At 45.8% G+C, this 21,789-nt stretch overlaps 2 protein-coding genes across 4 annotated transcripts in view; both read left to right on the top strand.

The window, feature by feature from the left end:
• Positions 1 to 3,146, top strand: part of MAMLD1 (mastermind like domain containing 1) — an 84,936-nt gene extending 81,790 nt beyond the window's left edge. Inside the window, exons 4-5 of one of the 2 annotated variants that reach the window (XM_025205352.1) lie at positions 564 to 645; positions 933 to 3,146. In XM_025205352.1, coding sequence (XP_025061137.1) covers positions 564 to 645; positions 933 to 1,951 — 1,101 coding nt within the window. In that variant the 3' untranslated portion in view covers positions 1,952 to 3,146. Of the gene's footprint in view, positions 1 to 563; positions 646 to 929 lie in introns of both variants that reach the window. The other variant, XM_006024647.3, reaches the window with a different exon arrangement.
• A 7,675-nt stretch (positions 3,147 to 10,821) lies between these two features.
• Positions 10,822 to 21,789, top strand: part of MTM1 (myotubularin 1) — a 60,403-nt gene continuing 49,435 nt past the window's right edge. The window contains exon 1 of one of the 2 annotated variants that reach the window (XM_025205354.1): positions 10,822 to 10,863. In XM_025205354.1, the coding sequence (XP_025061139.1) occupies positions 10,837 to 10,863 (27 nt within the window). In that variant the 5' untranslated portion in view covers positions 10,822 to 10,836. The remainder of the gene's footprint in view (positions 10,864 to 21,789) is intronic. The other variant, XM_006024644.3, reaches the window with a different exon arrangement.

The following is a 21,789-nucleotide window of genomic DNA, read 5'->3' as shown; positions in this document are numbered from 1 at the left end:
GATGAGGGGGGCGGAGATTAACCAGTCAGGAGACACGGTTAGGAGCACAGCAGGTGCACCAGAGGAAACGCCAGGACCATGGGCAGGACGAGTTCGGAGAAGACCGAAAGGTTCCTGCACCAGGTGAAGACCAAACCAAAGCCCACTCTGGGTGAAGGAAAGATCGCCCATTGGCTCTAGTGAGCTTTAGATCAGGCCCCTACTATAAAGAAACAAAGGGAGAAGGCTGGGAGTAGAAACACCCAAAATGTCTTGGGCTTCTCCTAGAGCAGAGAAAACACAGTGGTCCAATGTCATCCCAAACATGGAGCTTCCCATCCAGCATATGCTGAGGCTGCCCTTGCTTGGTGCTATTAGAGGACGCTTTTGAAGACACGGTTAAGTTCCAGACTCAACTGAAGTGTCTAGTCTGAGAATAAAGAATCTGGGTTTATGTGCGCGTGCGTGTGTACGTGCGCGCCAAATAGATTGTTAGATTTGATAGCAGCCATACTTAAGGGCCCGCTGTTATTTTTTGTTCCTCAAGAGGCTGCCTCTTGACTGTTAGTCCTCTTGTTTTCCAGGAGAAGCAGAGACAAAACATGCTGGCAGTAACGTCTGAGCAGAGGAGTTCGTTTGTGGCCCAGCAGGTGAATCAGTTTCAAGGTAAGGCGCAAAGGGCTCGCAGTTAAAAAGCGCAAGCTGCTGGGGCTCGCAGACTCTGAATAAATATGGGGCTCTTAACAATTCTTTGTGCTGAAATAAAAGCATCCCATGTTTTATGGCATAATACGGGATTCGCCCATTTAGTAGTAACTCTGTTAGAAGGAATGCTGTGGAGAGGCCCGCGTAATGAAAGAGATAAATTAAGGAGAAGCAGCCTATTAAGAATGTGCCACGTTTCAGGAATGAATGTGTATTTAATGCTTAACGTACCTCTTTACATACAGCAGTACAGCAGCCAATTCCCACCGACTGCAGTCAGTCCATGCCAAATCCTCCACCAAACCACCGCATGATGCCATCCAACCCAGGGATGCTCCAGAACACCTTGGGCTCCGGAATCACTCCAGCCACCGCCAGCCAGAACAGCGGGACCATGGTAATGATTCCACACAACGCTAACAAACAGCAGGGGATTTTCCCCCCCAGTTCAGACTTTAACATCCCACTGCGGCCAAGCCAAAACTCGCTGGGTATGAACTCCGGCTGCCAACCGGTTCACAGCCACGCTGCAGTCCAGCCAGGAATGACAATGCCAGTCTTCAGCTCCAGTTCCTTGGCGAACCCCTCTGCGACTCAACAACACTTACGGCAGGCGAGTATGCCAAGACTTCCTAATGTCTACCCAACCCCGTCTACCCAGATGTGGACGTCGACCGGGGTTCCACGAATGCCAAACCAAAGCCAGATGGATACCAGCATGCAGCAGTTCTCCAGTAACCCTCTCTTCTCCAAACAAAACGTGAGACCAAATTTACCAGGCCAACAGTTTTCCCATCAGGCTGTCGTGCCGCCCAATCAGATTGCTCCTGGAGTCCAGGTCAGACAGATGCAAAAACTAACCTTGGGGCAGTCTGGCCAGAGCCTGAGCCCAATGAATAATCAGAACTTAAGACACAATTTAACCAGAGGACCATTGCCAGCCATGAATGTTATGAAATCGATGCCACAAGGCGTGTCCAGTTTTAACCAGCTCAATCCTGCTCAAGGACTTGGGCTGCCAAGTTACTCCTCCGCCGGCCAGCCGGCTGGAACGTTCAACAGAATGAGCACCGCTTCTGAGCTGCCCCACTATGACTTTGTGCCACAGCAAAGTAATTCGATCTTGCCTGGCAACTGCAGCGACACTGACTTCATTGACTCTCTCATGAAGAACAGCAGCAGTAGCAACGACGAAGAGTGGTTGCACAATTTGACAATGATAGACGACATTTTGGGACAGCATGCGCAAAGCTCCGGACACGTTTAGCTCGGAGGGCAGCAGACTGCTTTGTAAATAACAGGAGCGTGACTTTTCAGCACAGAAGCAAATCTGCAAAAGCCGCCGCCTCTTTCAGTACACGATGACTGAACTCGGCCAATTCTTTGCTTGCATCAAAGGTTAATATTGGCAGTTTTTCAGATGACTGTATATATTTGAATATTTTGTAAATTATGTTTTCCTAAACATTAAATATAGAAGTATTTATACTTCTTTGCTGGACTGTTTGTAAATAAATCTATAGCATAATTTTTTTGTTTTATTATAGGAATTTCATTATACCTTGTTATAAATATGCAAATAACATTGTTAGTTTCAGTAATACTGTGTATTACAGCATAAAATACTTATGTTTTTGACATAACTTAACACATGAACTAGGGGTGTCCAGGCAAACTGGCTAAACAGGAAGCAAATGTAGTCATGTATCTCCCCTACCAGAAAACAAAATTGAAGAGTTGCATTAAAAAAAAAACAAAAAAACCCTCAACTCATTCATAACCCCACTCCTGAAATACTCCTTACTGGAAGATCCCAGCAGGGATCCACGCATGCATAGAGATCTGCCGACGGAGATCCATTTGCAGGATCCCAGCAGAGTTGTCAGTCAGGATACACTCCTATACATTGATTAGGACATTAAATACATAAATTGTCTTGCACTGAGTAGATGCTTGTGATGTTACAACTTCTGACACAGAGTTTGTAACTCTTGATTGCAAACTCATTGAGGACTTACCCTGTGTGAAATGAGCTACACCTGAAGAGCAAATCCTATCCAGGGATTGCAGAGTTCCCTTGTGACTGTATCATATAATGAAAAGATAGCTCTGGTTTGCACACCTCTGCCATGGATATTTGTAGTGTACAGGTGATTTTGTTCCTGGTTTTAAGGCTTTTCATAATTTCTGTTTTGATGTGAGACTTTTTTTCAGGGGAAAAGTCTATAAACATTAATAGTTAATTTTTGATGTTTTCTGTCAGCTCCTATTGTCCTATGTATATTTAAGAGTCTGTTTATAAAAGATTCACCGTACTGTAAACTTCTTAAAATGTTCATACTTTGTGTAATCATATTTTAATAGTCACGTCATACTTCGCAAAACATTTGTAATATAACGTCAGCTTCAAGCACAGAATGTTTTTTTTTTTCTTCATACCATAATAAACTGCCAGGAGAAAATTGCATATATTTTATGTTTTCATTTCCTACAAGAAGCATTTCATACTTGCAAATATTGGATCTGATTTAATTCACTGTGTTCAGGATGTTACAACATCAATCTAAAACCATGTACAAATGTAGATGTGCTATTACCAGAAGAAATGGGTGAGAGGAAGAAGTGAAGCAGGCTAGAATTTCAATCTGGGATGGGATTTTCTGTGCCTGCTTTACCTGTTCTTTTCAATTGCAATTATAAATGAATCCACACCAGAAATCTATCCGTTGTTTTAGAGACTATCTGTTATCCAAGAAGTATAAATGACTCTTGATTTTTCAACTATTGCTTTAACAGCTATAAATATCTTTTGGCCTCTCTGGAAGATACGGCTGTTTCTCTTCAACATCAGGAAGTACAGGGTGATTGTGCAGAAGCTGTCTTCCTAGTGCCATGCCATATCATCTCAATAGACAGAGGTACCTGTGTTCAATATATTTGGTGTTCAATATAGATGTGCGTTGCCCTCACACAAGGGCGCTGGATAAGTGCCTCCTTGCAGGGGCTGGGAATTAAAGGAAAAGTGGGGATGGTTTCTAAATGGATCTTAAAAATATACAGATCTCCGGTTAAATCCACTGTGTTTAAACCAAGTCAGAAAGCACTATGCATCTTTCAGGAACATAAAATTGGTGCTGGTCGAGAAGAAATTCATAAATCCCTTGGTGAGAGATGGATTTCCCCACCACAATCTGGGAAGCCTACAGAAAAGTGTCCTGGGGGAGAGGAAACTCCAGGAGGCCTCCTCTATGGGATGCCTCCCAGGGAGTCCAAGCTGGGAATGAGGAGGAGGAAGAGGAGGAGGCAGCGATACGCCCTGTGGTAGAGCAGGGAGAACCCCCCCGATTCCTGGGATCTGCCCAAGCATCTGCATGGCCCAGTGCCTCTCCCCAGACTCAGGGGCTGTTTCCCCACTCCCTGCCAGTGGGAGAGCAGTGGAGCCTTGCTCCTTCCTGGCATGGGAATGAGAAGTGAACACAGCCACCACTGCCCGGTTCAGGGTGGGTTTGCTGCTGGTATTCAGGTGAGGGTGATGCACGTGTCTCTCTTCACATGCATCCTTGGGGTCTAGAGAAGGCCCCTGTGGAAACAAGTGGGCTCAGGATGATGGAGGTGACAGAGTCCTGCTCACGAAAGATCTGCATGTGGGGAATGATCCCTGCTGGGCCAGTTCCTAGGAGGCAACTCCCCACCACTGTCGGGATGAGGGGGAAAGAAACCACAATTCAAAGCACAAGAAGCTGCAGGTGCTCAACCCTCTGCTGAAGCAGGTCCATAAACACGGGCTCATCTCTGTCCAGAACAAGCAGGACGGCAAGCTCCTCTCTACATCTACGGGGAGTTTGTTTGGCTGCAAACGTCACCAAGGCTTCTGCCTCAATTCTGCTGTCAGATGTGCTCTGCCAAAGCAAGGCAGCGGATCCAGCAGGAAAGCTGGACAACTGGTCTTCCTTGAGCAAAGGTGTGGTGTCAGCGCGCTCTGCCCCCTCACCAAGTCCCGATCCCCAGTCAGCGTTGTGTCCCATGGAAACAAACATGTTCCTTCACCCTCCGCTACCTTCCTGGCCATTGAGATGACCAAATCATTTTTAAAATCCAGTTGGTTTTCTTCCTTTCCTCCCTTTTGCTTTCTCGTTCAGGATGATGAAAATCAGTGGCATCCATTAGCCTTTTTGGATTTTTGGCACCCAATATTCGAGTTACACAAGGTTCGCTCGCCTGCCTCCGCGGGATCCCGAGACTGGTGCCAAGGAGCAAGCCCTGCCCACTCGCTCCCAGCCTCGCGCACTGTCAGAGCAGTGCCAGGCACACGCGGCGCCACACTGGGGAGCACGCCGGCGCTGGAACCCTGGAGGCGTTCCTGGGCCCGTGCCAAAAGTGCTTACACAGCATTTTTTGGCACGCAGGCCAAGTGGAAGGTATCGAGTGGGGCATGTCAGAGGCCAAGCTACCTGGATGCGCTAAAAACCACTGTTCCTTCTGGAGTTTAAGGAAAGTCATTTCTCTTGGCCTTACGTGACATGAACACCCCCTCCCGCCATGTTCTCACTATCTTAAGTGCTACGCTAGGTTGAGTTGAATGTGTGCTCTTCATGGCTCTGTACTTCAGCTTTCCCATCTGTCAAATGGAGAGGGTAATACTTTCCTTCTTCACAGGGGTGTTGTGAGGAGTCATGCTTGTAAAAGGTTTTGAATGGGAAGAGCACCAGATGCAATTACTCGTATTACTTGTATCTTCTTTTTGCTATTCCTCATATTACTCATATGACTCGCTATTACTCGTATTACCTAGCGTCCGTGCTTCTGAACACTCACTTTCCAATGTGCTTCTTTGGAGATTCACCCACAAACAAAATGTCAAGTGCTCCACTGGGGGTATGCTCAGAGAGCTGGGCTTCTGCCTCTTCCCACCCATCATCATGCCAACAGGTCCCCACTGAATGGAGCACGCAATGTGTGACTCACCGTACAGAGACAAGGGCATGATGAATGTTGGGCAACGTCTCAGTAATTGGAGCGCTACTGCTGCAGATCAGGCAACTGCCTGTGTCAGAATATGGTGTCGATTTTATTCTACCAGAAGTTTCCCCCCATATTTGTATCGCAGCTTTCTGTGTTCGTGTGTGCGCAGGAGCTTGTAACAGCATCACAGAGGCATGAGGAGAGGATGGGACTGTATAAACACACGTGTCTACACCATGCAGCATGCACTGGAACGACAGAGTCCACCACAAGATGCAAGCAGGATTGTAGTGTGAGCTGAGTCCTGTTTCAAATCTTGCAAGTGCAGACACGGAACATTTCTACTGAAGGCAGTGAAGTTGCTCTGGATCTACCCACGTAAAAGTGACAGCAGGATCTGGTCTGACATAAGCATGAAATGAAGTAAGATGTCTGAAATAGCTTTGAGAAGCCAGCCGTCTAACAGCACTTGCTGACCCAAGCTGCTATTAGGGATCAAAATAACTGGCTCGATGGGAGCCACTCTACTGCCATCAAAACAGGAATCAGTTAATGAGCTTTTTCCTCCTGTACTTCAATAAGCAATACTTTAAATCATTGTCAGACAATGACCACAAAGGCCAGAAACTCCGAAGTCTTGAACTCAATAAGGACTTTCTATATGATGGACGAGGGTATTCTAGCATAAAGGGGGTGTGAATTTAAAGTGCTGGAACAATTGCAGAATAGCTTCCCATAGGGATGCTCCTATTCCAGAATAGACAATTTTGGCTTAAGCTAAACCAGCAAAAAGCAGCTGTATTCCAGAATAAGCGTGTCTGCACTCAGAATAACTGGAGGAGTGGGAGGGTTATACTGGCCACTTCCCCATGCCAGCAAGTCCTGTGCAGTGTCACGGTTGGCTCTGCTGCTCTGTGGCTCTCTAAGATTCATTGCTGAAGATGCTTTCAGCAAAGGAAGCTGCCTCAGGTTAGATTCTGCTCTTAAGTAGGTCACTGCAAAAGTGAACATCTCTGCTGACTCCAACTGTTATCCCTGACTCGATGCCTGTCTGCAAGCGAGTGCTCATGAACAAATTGTAGCACTCCCTCCATGTGATTCTGCTGCATGTGGCTGCAGTGAATGAAGGGAAGGGAGGTTGCTGCAGAGGTGCAGCTTTTGCAGTGAAGCCCTGTTCTGCACTGGCTCCCACTGCAGCACGATGCAGGGCAGGAAGGACCGGGTGACATTCCAATGTTGTCTTGGCTCCTTCGCAAGGTTAGGCGGGAGCCTGAGTTTTGGTTTTCTGTATCATGGAGCTAAGCTGAGTCTGGTGTGTGGATGGGATGTAGGACACCTGGAGCAGTGGGAGAAGAGCACAAGGAGGTAAATGTCTTTCTTTTCACTTCCTGAGAGGAAGGGGTCCTGGGGCACCAGCCCTAAGCCAAAGCGGGGAGATGTCTCTGCACTTCCTTTGCAGATGTGATGGCTGGGATTTCTGGTCCCTGTTTAAGAGCTTTATATAGCTATCAGACAGCTTTCTCTGTTTTGTGCTGGCTTTAGGCAGGTGGTGCCAGCCAGTACCCAACTATCTTTAGCACCCTTCTGCCCAGAAGTCCTTATAGGATTCCCATTAATGTATCCTGTTGTAAAGCCTTACAGTGCTTGTGTCTTCACAGTGCCCTCAGGAGGGAAGAGGTGCTATCAGCCCCTTTCCTCCATATGGAGGATCTAATGCACACAGATGCAAAGGGCCAGAATTTCAAAATCACCTAAGCAGATACATCCCATTGACTCTATTGGAGTTAAGTGCTTCACTTACCTGCCCATAATATTGGGCGAGTGCTGACCTCATAGAGACACTTTGAGGATTAATTGGTTAATGATGGTAAAGTGCTTTGAGCCCATCACACAGTAGAAGTGCCCAGGATTATTATTATTCTCATGTCTTGGCCTTACCGTGTCAATCAGAAATTATGGCATGACAGCACATGCTTGCTGTATTCTCTTCTCACGCAGTGCAGGCCATGCAAACCAGATTAGTCTGCAGCAGGCCTTTTCAGGCAATAGGCAGGCCAGTCTCTGTTGCCTGCAGTGGATAGCTGGGTATCTAAAGAAAAATCCAGTCCAACACTAGTAAATGTTGTACTACAAGAGACCAAAGTTTGCTGGTGGAGTCCCCAGGCACCCAAGAGATGAATTTCTGCACAAAGATTTATTGGCCAGAATCTAAACCTACTTAGTACATCTGTATCTCATTGGATACACAACTGAATACATACACTGAGGAATGGGGTGCGTGTCCTAGGCTATCCCTAATGCCATTCACACATACAAGTTCTTCGTGGACGTGTCTGTAACTTACACTTTTAGTCCCGTGTGACACCTCTTAATCAAAAGTGTGCTAACTAACACCACTCTAGCATCTAGCAGAGCCAGGAGCCAAGTGCCGTTAGCTGGTGGTGTTGGGTTAAAATCTTTCACGTCCTGGGGTAGACTTGTGTTTTGTCTGCACTAGAACGGCAGGTTACGGAAGTTAACGCACGATGAAACAGGACTGAAAGTACAAGAGCTGACACACTGGATCACACACAGTGCCCCCTGACATACCCTGGCTCAAGGGAAAGCAGGCCCACTTCTCTGCTCCTCCAGAAGTTTCAGGGTACAGCCACCAGCACGACTGGTTGGTACAGACGGCCAAAGCCTTCTGGGTGGCTACTGTACCCAGGCTGCTAGCAGATGCTGTCTTCAGTTGTGGACAGGACTGCATAGACTCGGGACAGGGGGCTCATTGCACTTTCCCCCTTGCCCAGACACCCTTTGGTATCATAGGAATTGCCCATGAGTAGGAACTGTCACTCCTGGCATAAGGAAGGCCATGCTACACTCGAGGTGGCATGCTGCCTGGCACGGCTACCGTGCTAGGAGCCCATTGTACCCACCTGTTGTCTATATGAAACCTAAGCTATTCTGGGCAGGGAATGCGCTTGCATCTACAGCCCGGCACAATGGGGACCTGGTCTCTAGGCACTACCGTAATATTCCTAATAAATAATAACTCAACAATGAGATTAACGCTGTCGCACAGAGACTTTCAGATTTGGTACATTAACTCCCCATTCTCTTCACGCTGTGAGTGTAAGCTATAACTGAAGATGCAAAGTGCTGTGAAGATTACTGTAAGTACTCTGATCTTCTGAACCCTGAACGGAGGTCATTCTTGTATAATAAATTGCATTAAAATATAAATGAAAAGAAATCATGTACAATTTTTTCCAGCCAGAATTATTCACAAGGAGCCTCATGGAAGAAATGATGGTGTTAACTTCAGTAAAAGCCAATATTTCTTTTATGTGGCTGCTCAGAGCATTGTTAATTGCCTGGAGAATCCTATTTCACTGTCCTAGGTGAGACCCAGAGTTTCTGAAAGGCCCGCTGGTCTCCAGGACGTCACTGGATGGCGAAAGGTTTTCTGTTTTGCTCCTCAAATTGATGTGCTAAATTCTACTCCATAATGAAATGGCTCCGAGCACGGAGACAATGTGCCCTCCTGACCCAGAGCTGGGGGCCTATTTAAATACTGTGAGGGCACGTCTTGTTTCCCATGGATGTCAATGGAACGACTTCAACGGGAGCTGGACCAGACCCTCAGAGGCCTTAGGATGCCATTAGCACTCAGTTACCAGGGCACAGATTATATGCAGTGCTAGTAACAACGTCTGTTACTAAGTCTGCCTGACACTTGCCTGACCCTCCTGCTATGAGAACTGGTTTTCAATGGCACTTTGAAATGTAACTTTGCCAGTGTTTAGTCATTCGGGTTGTATTTTTCATGCCTCAGCTGAGATTTCGGGGGAAATTTCAGCCAAAACGGTTCAGCTGTTTCCAAGAATGGAACTGGGGAAAAAAAATCTCATGTTAAAATTCTGAAGACTTTTTGTCTGGCGTCCCCTTTCCCTCCCACCCCATGCTTTGGACTAAGTTCTTGAAGAACAAGACTTCATGCCTGCACTGCAGAGACGTGTGCCAGAGGAGAGGTAAGGAGCAGCGTGGGACAAGGAGACTGGAACAGGACGGGGGAGAGCGGCACCGGTTAGGCAAGGAGACTGTGAGGCAAGGAGTTCAGGTTGGGATTGGGAGCTCAGGATGGGGGATCGCGGCTGGAATAGGGTTGGAGAGTCTGTGGCTTGGAAACCTGTCGGGAGGTGTTGGAGGCAGCAGGCAGGAGTGGCAGATCTGGCGAGGAGCGGGGCAGGAGGAGGAGAATCGATATGGCCTGGGGATGGAGACCAGAACTGGGTGCGTCATGAAGAAAAGGCTGTGCAGGGGAAGATATCCACTAGATATAATGCTTGAAGAGTGGAGATAGACTAAATAGGCAAAGCATTCTAGGGGCAACACTACATTCGGCCTTTTTTCAGGTGGCGTACGTATTATGCTGCACTCCAGGAGGGGTGACTGGAAAGTTGTAAAGTTTTAACTGAACAGATTCACCTTGATGCCACAGGTGACATTAAAAGCTACAGCAAATGCAGTTTTTCATCTGACTCAACCCCACGCCCCCGTCCTCTGACTGTTGCTGCACTCTTCGTGTTTACTGCTTGCTCTCTCGCACTAGTCCACGCGAATGCACAGAAACTACCAATGGATCGCAATGGCACCTTTCCTCGAGTAGTTCTGCTACCATCACCTTACTGCAGGTTAGGAAAGGACAGCATGGATTCTCCCTTCTCTCCATTACATCTATGTAATGGAGCTAATCATGTTCAATAGAAGTATATGGGAGAAATCAGGATGCCAGGAGCAGGTGTATTTTCCCTAAAAAAACATTTTAAAAAATGGATGTAATGTAGCTTACAGGAAATGTGATTACAAAGGAATCAATTCAGCCTGGGACCTCAAGAGGAGCCACATTTGAGGTTCACAACTGGGCTGGGGAAGGGGATTCCCTCCTGGAAAGGCCTGGATCCCAGTTGCGCTGGGAGTGCAGTCCCTGAGCTCCCTGTCAATAATTGCCGGCACAGGGGCTTTCTGCAGCGTGAAGAGGACAGCTGGCGCCTCTCAGGGAGAGAATGTGATGATGCTGCAGCGGGCAGCAGTGACCAGAGCAGCCTGCCAAGTCATTGATTTCCCTCCCTTGATAAGCTGCAGCTGCTCCATTCATTTTGAAGGGAGCCTTCTCTGCAGACAGAGCCGGTGGCACAACAACAAATGCTATCGCGGCAAGCCAGTCAAAAGGTATTTGAACTGAAAGGAAGCACTCTCCTATTGTGGAAAGGCTGGTGGAGGCTCAGCTTCCCTCCCCCACTCCCGTATTCCTGGATGTCATCCTTTTTGCCTACTTCTGTGATGAATGCTCAAGAGCCTTGATGCCAGTGACCATGGTTGGGGGCCTGGGCCATCCCATATCTGTATCTAAAGGGTGGGGGATAGCAGCGAGTCTTTGAAATAGCAAAGATCCCTCTGTAAGTTGTGCCTGCTGTTGGGAATGGCCTTTCTCACTGTCAGTCCCGGATTGTCACATGGAGCTGCTTTTGAGCTATTAAATACAGGACCGTTCAAACTACAGCACCGATCACCGCATCGAGTTGCCCATCGGTGCATTATCTGAGCACCTGGTTTAGCATAAATTTTATAATGACTTCTTATTTGATTTAACGAGTTATAATTTCAGTTGCACATGAAAGGACAGGGTTTTAACAAGAAAGAAAACGAGATAATTTCCAATACAACAGAAGCCTTTTAACCATTTGAGAAGTCAAAGGCTATTCTTTTACCAGGTCTGGTCTTTAACCAGTTCATTGCTGCCATCTTTGCTTGCCCCAGGTGCTGGCTTTGTCGCTGTGGTCCTGTTGTGATTGGAAAGGTCTGTCTGCACTTCAGCGAACTCGCTGCAGCACAGATCGTGGCAAAGCACATGACAAGTATTGGTCTGAGCAGGTTCTGCTGTTTTATGACCTGTAGTTACATATTTAACAGGACACTTTCTATAACACATTTTACATTCCAGTGCAGTGAAAGTTAATCTACCGATCTTACTTTTAAATTGAGCTTTCCCTTTAATTCTGTTAGGTTGTTGTTTTTTTTGAGGGGAGGGAGTTGTTCTGATGCATTTAATAGTTGTTTTAATAGTCCTGGTCATTGAATGTGTAATTTTTTTAATCATTTATTTACCGAGTTCCCTTCATCCAAATACATCCTACTTTGCCCATCTCTGAAATGCAGTCCCTTCTGAAGTAGATTTGAACATTTTATTTGTTATATTTGCATTAAGAAAGGTATGTTCCTCTTTACTGAGTAAAGGAATAACTCAACTGATGCCTGATGCATTTCCTTTTAGGACTGTATAAGCTACTCTGGCAGGAGAAAATGTCAGCAAACTAACAGTTCCTGTTTTTAAAGTCCCCCGCTTCCCCACAGCCTCTATATATGCTGTTGCATGTTTGCTTTGGAGGGCCTGTACTAATGTGCATGCAAATATTTGGCACCTGGAAACACGTGCATGGTTAGATGCACAATCACAAGTTACACATTCAGGAGGCGTTTTTGAAAATGCACACCCCAAAATGCTGTTGCTATTTCTAGCCACTATTATCCTGAGAGAATACAAGAAGCTCCTTATGCAACCCACCTGATTACTACTGTGGAACAAGCAGAGCAGATGTATTTATTTATAAAAGAGTTATTTTACGGTTTGTAACAATTTTTTTTTGGTAATTTGTTACTCGATAAAGAAATGATTATACGAATCAAGGAAAAAGCTACATAGAAATAATTTAGAGAGGTCCCAAAGTATGTTTATAGGGCTTAAATCTGGGCAGCCTTTATTTATCAGAGTCAAAAACAGACATTACATTAGCATACAGAAACTACAGTAACACAACTTTAATGACATGTCTGGCACAAAGAGAGGACAACAGTTATCCTGGATAAAAACAAGGGAACACAGTTAGATGGGCAAAATACCACATCTTATGCCTAGTAATAAGAAAACTGTTGTGCTAAGAATGCACAGCTCAAAGACTAAATTCTGAGAGACTATAAGGGGTTTACTTTTCATCCTTGTTTAACAGTACTATTTCCTTGCGTTGACTATGTTATTTCCAGAAACTATAACCTCCAGATAGATTAGAGAAATGGAAATTAACTTGACCTGCTAAATTTTGTAGAAATTACAAGCCACCTTGCCTTTATTATGATTTCTCGTCCCCTCTAACAGCTAGTGTGCTAGAGCAGGGATTGGCAACCTCTCACTAACAGTGGGCCAAATTAACACACCTCAGTCCTAAGGTGTGTAGAGGGCATGGTTGTTAAATATTCTGCCAGCAGATGACAGTAGCAGATAATTGTACAAAATTTAGTGTGTGTGTGTGTGTGTATATATATACATGCACACACACTTGTTGCACTTGGTAGGACAGATAAATTCTCTTCCTGGACTATAACCAGCTCTGTAAATTGCTGACCCCTGCACCAGAGGTCAGCAACCTAAATATTACTGCCAGCAAACAATATGCATCCAGCTTGCCCTAATTTATCACAAGTGTCACAATATTCAGTGCTAAGTTTCAGCTCCCAAACTCATTTTACTACTTATTCATATTGCCTTAGAATTAGGAGCTGTAGTTATGGAGTGAGATCCCGTTGTATTACGTACTGTACATACACAGAACAAAAAGATGGTCTGTGTCCTAAAAAGTCTATAAATGAAGAGCCTGCCAACACTGCAGGCTTATGGTGCCAGGTGTCAGCATGCTGTGCTGCTCTGCCTGCCCAACATAGGGGACGCATGGGGGTGGGGGGGCACGTGCCCCCCTGCCCTGAGATTGGCCACCGCCAAAGCCGAAGGCAGCTTCTGCAGGAGGTTGCCGCTTGCCACCTGCCCCCCCCCGACCGCCACCAGCAGCGTCTGCAGGTGGTCCCCACTTGCTGCTCGCCACCAAGTACAAATGGTTGCTGCCCAGTCTCGGGAGGCACCAGTTGTTCATGATGCACAACCTTCCCAAGCAGCATTTGGGCAGTGCTAAAGACTACTTACTAATCAGCAGGGCTGAGTATCTAGTCCTCATGGTTATAGTGAGAAACCTGCAAATATGACCTGACTAAACACTAAAGCCTGAAAAACCCAGCAGCAAAGAAAGAAGAAACTAAAATATATTTTTAAAAAAATGCATCTTTTTTTTATTAGTGGTGAATGCTTTTTAATGCTTACGGTCGGCTTTCCCCAGTGGAGTTACTTCACGAGCTCAAACATGAGAGGCCTCTACGTAATTACTGGAAGTCCAGGGTACAAAACCTTGGATGGCTCATGCAGGGGAATATTATCCAGACAAAACACAGGTATGCTGAGATAAGTCACTTTGCATCACCAGTGTGTGCGACTTCCAGGAAAGAGCTAAGCCAATCTTCCTTTTTCTGCATACACTCCACCTCTTCACATCAGCTGTGGGTAAGAGGATTTTAACCAGTTGGACTAGTGATAAAATGTACTGGTGTGCATATTCCACACCAGAGGGGATGTCCACACGAGCAAACATGTCTGTGGCAGCATCTCAAAGCAGTTTGAGACGCTGCAGGAGGCACGGCAGCACAGACTCTTGAGTTTGATACCAGGGAATACCAGGATCAAATGAAAACATGCTGGAAAAAAGCGGCGCAGGGCACGTTCCTAGAGCGTGCCCCAAAGCAACTGGAAGCTGGGTCCTCCAAGGAGATGCTCTAGCACCCAGCCAGAGCATCCTAATGTTTGCCACATGCCCCCGCTGCACCCGCACGCTGCACGCCGCCCCAGGGTGCTGGAGGAAATAGGAGCGGGGCATGGCTGGCAGCAGGGGGTCCGAACCCGGGTCTGTCCCCGGTCCTCCTTCCTCCCCTTCTTGAACAATGCTGGGGTGGATGGAGCATCCCACGGGAGCATGGGCGGGGGCAGCCCTCACATGTTCAGTGGCAAACCAGGAAGTGGACTGGAAGTACCCACTTGGCAACTAGCTGTGGGGGGGGGGGGGCCCCCCCCCCCCCCCCCCCCCCAGAGTACAGCCTGGCCCCAGCCTCTAGCTTCCCCTGCCTGAAGATCTGGGATCCGATCCCTATTTTAATGTACGCAGATGGCACTGTTATACTGTCAAGAACTCGTATTGGATTACAGAGAGCAATTACAACTTTTGAGCATCTTTGTGGACAAAATAGCAAAGATAAATTATGATAAATCCAAAATAATGTATTGGGGAAGTCGTTTGATGAAATATCCATGGAATATGGGGGGAACCAAACTTGAAGTTGTCAAAACCTATCTGGTATTTGGGTGTTATTCACAGCTTCTCCATCATGGAAACATCATGTTCAGGCAGTTAAAACTAAGGCAGCCCAATTGGCTGTGGCTCTAAAGAAACGTTGTGAAACCACAGCAAGACGATCAGTCCGAGCTCCTAGATCAGCATACAAAGCCAAAGTTACCTCTCAGATCTTATATGGCGCTGAAGTATAGGGTTATGCTGCTAGTAATGATGTAGACATACCTCAGAACAAGTTTCTTGGGGCTCTTTCAACTCCTGCATCTTTTCTGAGTTTAGAGATAGGAACAGATTCTACTTTAACTAATATTATTATTAGAATGACAGGATTTGGGTTTAAAATCCTGCCCCTTTTACCAGATCATCTGCTTACATTATGCTACATAGAAGATATTAATAATCCCCCTCCTCTCCAATCACCCTGGTTAGCTTTCCTTTCCCATACTTTTGCACTTTCTGGGATGGGATACTATATCAAAGATAATGAAAGATTTTTCTCCCCCATAGAAAAGGTTTGGGTTTTCCAGAGGATACGAGATATTGCCAGGCAGAATGATTTCTCAGTGGCTAGGGCTACTCCTATTGCCCCTTTATATACTCTCTGGAAATTATTGGGGGTGGGGAAGGTATTTACAGTTGGATCTCAATAACAAATAGCCATCCTCCCTGACTAGACTCAGGACCGAACAGATGCCCACATCTGTTCTGGCTGGACATAGATTGTCTACTCCAAGGGCTAAAAGATGTTGCCCAGTCCGTCTAGGACTTGTGGACGATACTATCTGCTATGTTTTAGAATATTCTTTATATAATGACATAAGGAGAACCTATTTATTACTGTTCTTGCAGAAATTGATACTTTTTCAAACAGAGAGAAATTAATCTGGCTTTTACAGCAAACGGATCCAAATTTAGTAAACTGTCTTGCAATTTTTGCTTATAAGTCTGAGGCGATTAGAGTTAAATATCCTTTATTACTGATATGACTGATACATTTTAACATTAGATTTGATTTTATTGTCTCAGTTGTGGATCTCTGTACAACAATATTATAGGTTCATATCTTGATTTACTACTATATTTATATTAATAATATTTTTAAGTGCTGGGCTCTATTTTTAGTATAATATTTGTAGTTTGGTTACATTGTTTGAGCTTATTTATATTATGGTCGTACATGTGTTATGTCGTTTTTGAGAGCATGGCATTTAGCCAGAATCCTTAATAAATTGAATAAATTGAATTGGAGATCTGGGAGGAGTTGGGCAGGGTGCTTCGCTCCAAGTGGCACAAGTTGCCCCACACCAAAGTGCACGTTCAGGCACATGTGCTGAGGCACCAATCTCCGGCACAAATTTGTGCCGCTGCTACTTCAGCTGCTGCAAGTGCACGTGCCTGCATGTGTGGACGCATCCAGAGGCACCATATTTTCATGCCCTACCCTACACGTGGCTAATGAATCGAGCCAAGTGCTTCTAGATCTGTACCTCAAAACAATTCAATAGAGACTGTAGCAGTGATTTTCCTAACAAGCCTTTTGTTGAAAGACAATAAAATGAGAAGCAAGCAGACAGGATTATTTGGACAAGGAGCATAAGAATAATATGGTTGTCATCTCTCCCTGGCTCAGTGCTTACTATTTATTACTATAAAACACACAATTCTACGTTTGTTATAGAAAATGTTCTTCACCTTAGAAACAATTTTCTCCATCATAATAGGCACCAACCCAGTGTGCTTGTGCATGTGTGTGTTTAAAAGGGATTGCACAACTTTAACTTGGGTTTTGGGAATTCCATCTGTAAATTGTCGACAGTAAAGGAGACACTACAAAGAACGGCTAACACTAATTTTAAAAAACAATTGTCTCATGACACCTTCTAAAAGTACATCTTATCTGGAACTGTTGAATGCTTCTCCTCAAAATGGACTTGAGGACTATGGGCCAGATCTTTACATGATACAACTTGATCTAGCTTCATTGATAATAAGCAAATTAAATAATTACATTCAATAGTGATTTCCAAGGAAAATCTATGAAAAAAAAATGGATTTGGTGATTCAGAAGGTTTCATTCTTCTTTCTAAGAAGTGATTGAGTCTATGTGTTATCGTACGTAGTGCTAATATGGGGATTGGGATATTGAAGGTACCTTCTCTTGGGTTACATGAAAAGCAAGTTTGTGATCACCAGGGATCCTGGTTTTCTCCGATTAAAAAAAAAAATCCCCAATTTTCAGATTTAAAGAAGTAACCCAAAATCCAGTGTTCCGGGATTAAAATGAAACACCACTATATATATACTTGTACTTGTCTATAGATATCCATATATTGTGGTGTTTCATTTTAACACTGTGGATTTTGGGTGACCTTTTTAATCCAAAAATTGAGGATTTTTGTTTTTTATCAGAGAAAACCAGGAACCCTGGTGATGACTTGTGATCATGAAAGATCCCATCGCTTTCCCTGGTTCCAGTTTGGATAACGACAGGTTGCTTACTTGAAATATAATAGAGAATACTCTCTGCCACCTAAACCCTCAAGTCCATTTTTCTTTTAGAAATTGTAGCTGTACATGAACATATAGCTTACTTAATGGTGGGCTTCCAAGTTATCATTTTATGCTGTCTAGGTTTATATGATCATTTTACACTAGTTATATGGTATCTGGCTGAGCAAATATCGTTAGCAGGCCATGAATCTTTCCATTTTTATCTCAAATTCACAATCCCCCCTGATCTTCCACTGAGAACTGCTTTTCTGTTATTAATAGTTATTTTCTTATTTGTATGGTGGTATCATCCAAAGGTCTGAAGTCGGGGGGGGGGGGGTGGTATTGTGCCAGGTATTATATAAATGCTGTGGACCAGCAGTTGGCAATGTATGGCCCACAGTTTGGCTCCAGCCCACCAGTGTTTTGTAAGAGGGTCACCAAGCTCCAGGACCTGGCAGAGTGCAAGGAATATCCTGAAGTCCAGTGTACTTTTGGATGTGCGGACAAGCTGTGGCTGCAGCATGGTTTGTTCTGCACCAGGCACAGGCAGCAGCTGCACCAGTACAGACTGGGACAGAAGGCATCAGCATGTCCCTGATCAGCCAGGCACATGGTACAAGACAGAGCTTCGGGATGCACGGAGGAACCACAGCCGTAGCCCAATGGTCGGCGCACGCTGAGCTGGCTAGGGACACGCTGATACCTCTAATGCAGTCTCTGCTGCTGCAGCTGCTACCTGGAGCACGGTGCAGAATGGACTACCCGAAAGCACGCTGTGCTTTGGGACCCTCCTTGCAGTCTGCTGGGTCCTGAAGCGTGGTGGGCCACGTGCTGTGGAGCAGTTGCGACAGCAAGGGCTGGAAGGGGCTCTGGCACGTTCCTGACCGGATGGATTGGTGGAGCCGTCAGTCGGGCAATGATCCATGTGAGGCCGTGATCCCTATGTTGCAGCGGTGGGGATGTTCTGTGTCTAGGGACATTTTGGTGCCTTCAATCAGTGTGTGAACAAGTGCTGCCTGTCCCCAACTCCCTTTGGTTGTGTGCAGGGCTGGGGACTGTCTCACCCTAGGGTTGGCAGGGGGATAGGATTTGCTCTGTTGGGCGCTCCATCAGTCCTTTCCCCTGCTGAGACAGTGCAGTGAATCCAGTGTACATATGATTTGAGACAGAGCCACGCACTGTTGCCATGCTGTGGGAGATCAACCCCATAATAAATTATGTACTCCAGCCTCCCTCAAGACTGAGCTGTGTTAATTCAGCCCTCTGTTACTGACAGGCTGCCAACCTGAGCTGTAGACAAAATGCTTGCCCCCCCAAAACTGCAATATAAAGGACAGGACATATAAGCAGATGGGCACCAAACAAACGTGATGTTGGAAGTGATGTTAGAATTGTATCTTGTTAATGATTTTTCAATGTTGCCAGCCTCAAATGTTTGAAAATCAGGAGTTGGGCCTCAAAAGAAGTTGTCAAACTGGTTCAGAACAAGTTGTGGTCGTATATACGAGTTGTGGTTAAACTCGTATACAATCTCTATCCGTATATCAAAGCTGAGATTGTACCTGTATCACTTGACTCCATGAGCCTGGCAACAGAAGAATGGGAAATACTATCTTTTTAAGTCCTGGCCTAATTACTAATTTTAATTTCTTTTTAAACTTTGTCTACTGCCCAAACTGTGCCTTTCCTTATCTCTTTCCTTATTTCTTTGCTTTATTTTATTTAGGTGCAACCATCATGTTTTATGTGTACTAACAAGTACAAATTCTTACAACTGTATGGACTGCCATTAGCTCTAACGGGACTCTGCATGGGACAGCAGGCTCCTATACAAGGTCGACACTGGTATGTGTAAAAGTGCTGTGTAAATTAGGAGTGCTGTCTACAGGGTCTTTATTAAAATAATATTTAACAAGTAACATTTTGAGATAGTATCCATAGGTCACATGAACTTTGAAAATTTGCTGTATGCTGAAATCGGATGCACCGTCTCATCCCAGGAACAAATTCTTTAAAACCAGATTTAATAATAAAAAAACAAACAAACCTGGTCACCTTTTCCAGTTATTTCTGAGATGCATTGTTAGATTTGTATAGCTGGGAGAGTTCAAGACAGGTCTGTATTACATCCCTAGTTGCTTAGTCCATGGATATTACTCTGTACAGATAACTTCTTTATTTAAAGATGTTGGAAAAAAAGCAAAGTTCCCAAAAGATCCCACTTTAAAAATAACAACTGGCTCCACTGCTGTTTACAGGCAAAATTCCTAGTTGATAATATAAGCAAATGAAAGGTCACCTGCAAAGGATATTTGTAAAATTGATTTGAAGAGAGTTAGATATTTTCTCCTTTTCAATATAATCCTTCCTCCCTTACACACTTACACACACTTCCTCCACCTCTCCCCCCACCCCCAACAACGGTCAGGGCTCTCTATAATTTGTTAGTGCAACACCAGGATGCCAGGATAGACTTTTCCCACCATGTGAACTGGATGAGGATACTGGCCTGAGTCCAACATGCACTGTTTTTTTTTCTCACATCACTGCTTGACACTGGCAAAGGTGCTTCCACACTCGGCTGATGCTGGAGCAGATCTTTTCGGATGCACCTTACAGACTCGAACCGGCAAACTCCAGGACATGTGAGTAACTTATGCCACGCGTGCAATCTCATGATTGTCTATGTAAGTAAAATTATTTGTACGCCTGTGCGCTTGTAAAATTGTGCCCTAAATTAAAAACAAGGCAGCAGGAAGAAATTGAGATAAAAAACACCAAGGAAAAGATCATGCTGTTACCGGAGTGAGAAGTGCATGAGGAGCCTTGGGCATCACACCTGTTTATTTGCCTCACTTGTTTGAAGGAGATTTCCTCGCTTTGGATAACTTCCTGCTAGTGAAGAAATGAATGTCTGGGTGAACATTTAAATTCCCACTGTGTTAGTTTTAAGCCAACATTGTCTGAATTGTCACAGCCCTGATACTATCAAGGCGCAGCACTGTTCATAAATGTTTGTTGAACGGTCTCTGAAATACCTTGTCAGACAGTAAAAAACCGAACGATTCAATAAAGCCAGCAGTGACGGACGACTCGCTTGCATATATACTGTGTATATCTTATTCAGTCTCTCTAGACCTGGGAGTAGCACATTTTTAGTGCCATAAAACGCCATATCCAGTTTGCTGATCTGGTGTCAGTCCACAGACTTTGCTTTAAAAGAGGAAGGCAGAGAAGTGGCTTTGAACTGGCAGAAGGAAACAGGAGTGACATTAAATCAGCCAAGTTGAAAGACGCACGGAGAGGACACAGCAGTGAAGAGTAACTAGCGCACGTGTGCTACTGTGCTAAGTGTGTCGCACGTTCGGCTCTTTAAAGCACGACCTTGCCTGTAAAATTGACGTGGGAAAGAGAAGAAAAAGGAAGCGGCCATGGGAAAAAATGAGGCAGCTGGTCTGGGAGAGGGGGCATTCGGGCTGTCTTGTTCACTACACAACGCTGGCCGGGGAGGGACTTCATTTCTGCGTCAGCACAGCCTTCAGCCGGACAACACCCCTTCCTTCTCCAGCACTGCTCCCGCCTCTGACCTCCCGAAAGAGCAGCGTGAAGGCTGTGCAAAACTAACGAGCAGAGCTCTCGTTACCTCCTCCCGCTTTCTCCTCCCCGGCCTACTTCCCACCTGTTCAATCCCAAACTTGCCTCCTCCTCCCAACTTTCCCTGCTCTCTTCTCCTCTCCTCCTTGCCCGGTCGCCGGTCTTCCTCGTCCCTCTTCCCTCATCCCGGTTCAGCTCAGGTCGTATCGCGGGCACCCCGAGGAGCGGCGCCAGGCAGGGGAAAGGGTCGGACACAGCCAGGTCTTAGCAGATACAGCTCCGCACGTCGCTGCCCGCGATGGGGGTCCGCAGCGGGGCTGGGGCTTGACCCCGTTAGCTGTCTTATCCTCCCCCACAAGATTTGGAGGCCGATCGCTACGTGGGAACGAGGCCTCCGTCCTTTCTCACCTGCCCCAGCGGGGCACGTCGTGACAGAGGCCAGCTGCCTCTGCCTCCTCGGCTGGGGCGGGGGGGATCTGTTGGGGAAGGGGCTTGTGTTGGTGCAAGGGGGGTCATGATGCAAGGGGGAAGGGGCTTGTGTTGGTGCAAGAGGGAAGGGGGATCGTGCTGGTGCAAAGGGGGGTTATGTTGATGCAAGGGGGAAGGGGGCTTCTGTTGGTGCAAAGGGCAAAGGGGGCTTGTGTTGGTACAAGGGCGGTTGTGTTGGTGCAAGGGGGAAGGAGGGGTTGTGCTGGTGCAAAGGGGGTTGTGTTGGTTCAAGGGGGAAGGAGTGGTTGTGCTGGTGCAAAGGGAGCTTGTGTTGGTGCAAAGGGGGTTGTATTGGGGC

Source organism: Alligator sinensis, unplaced genomic scaffold, assembly GCF_000455745.1.
Source record: "Alligator sinensis unplaced genomic scaffold, ASM45574v1 scaffold207_1, whole genome shotgun sequence".
Taxonomy (NCBI): domain Eukaryota; kingdom Metazoa; phylum Chordata; order Crocodylia; family Alligatoridae; genus Alligator; species Alligator sinensis.
This window is presented reverse-complemented; position numbering and strand designations above follow the sequence as displayed.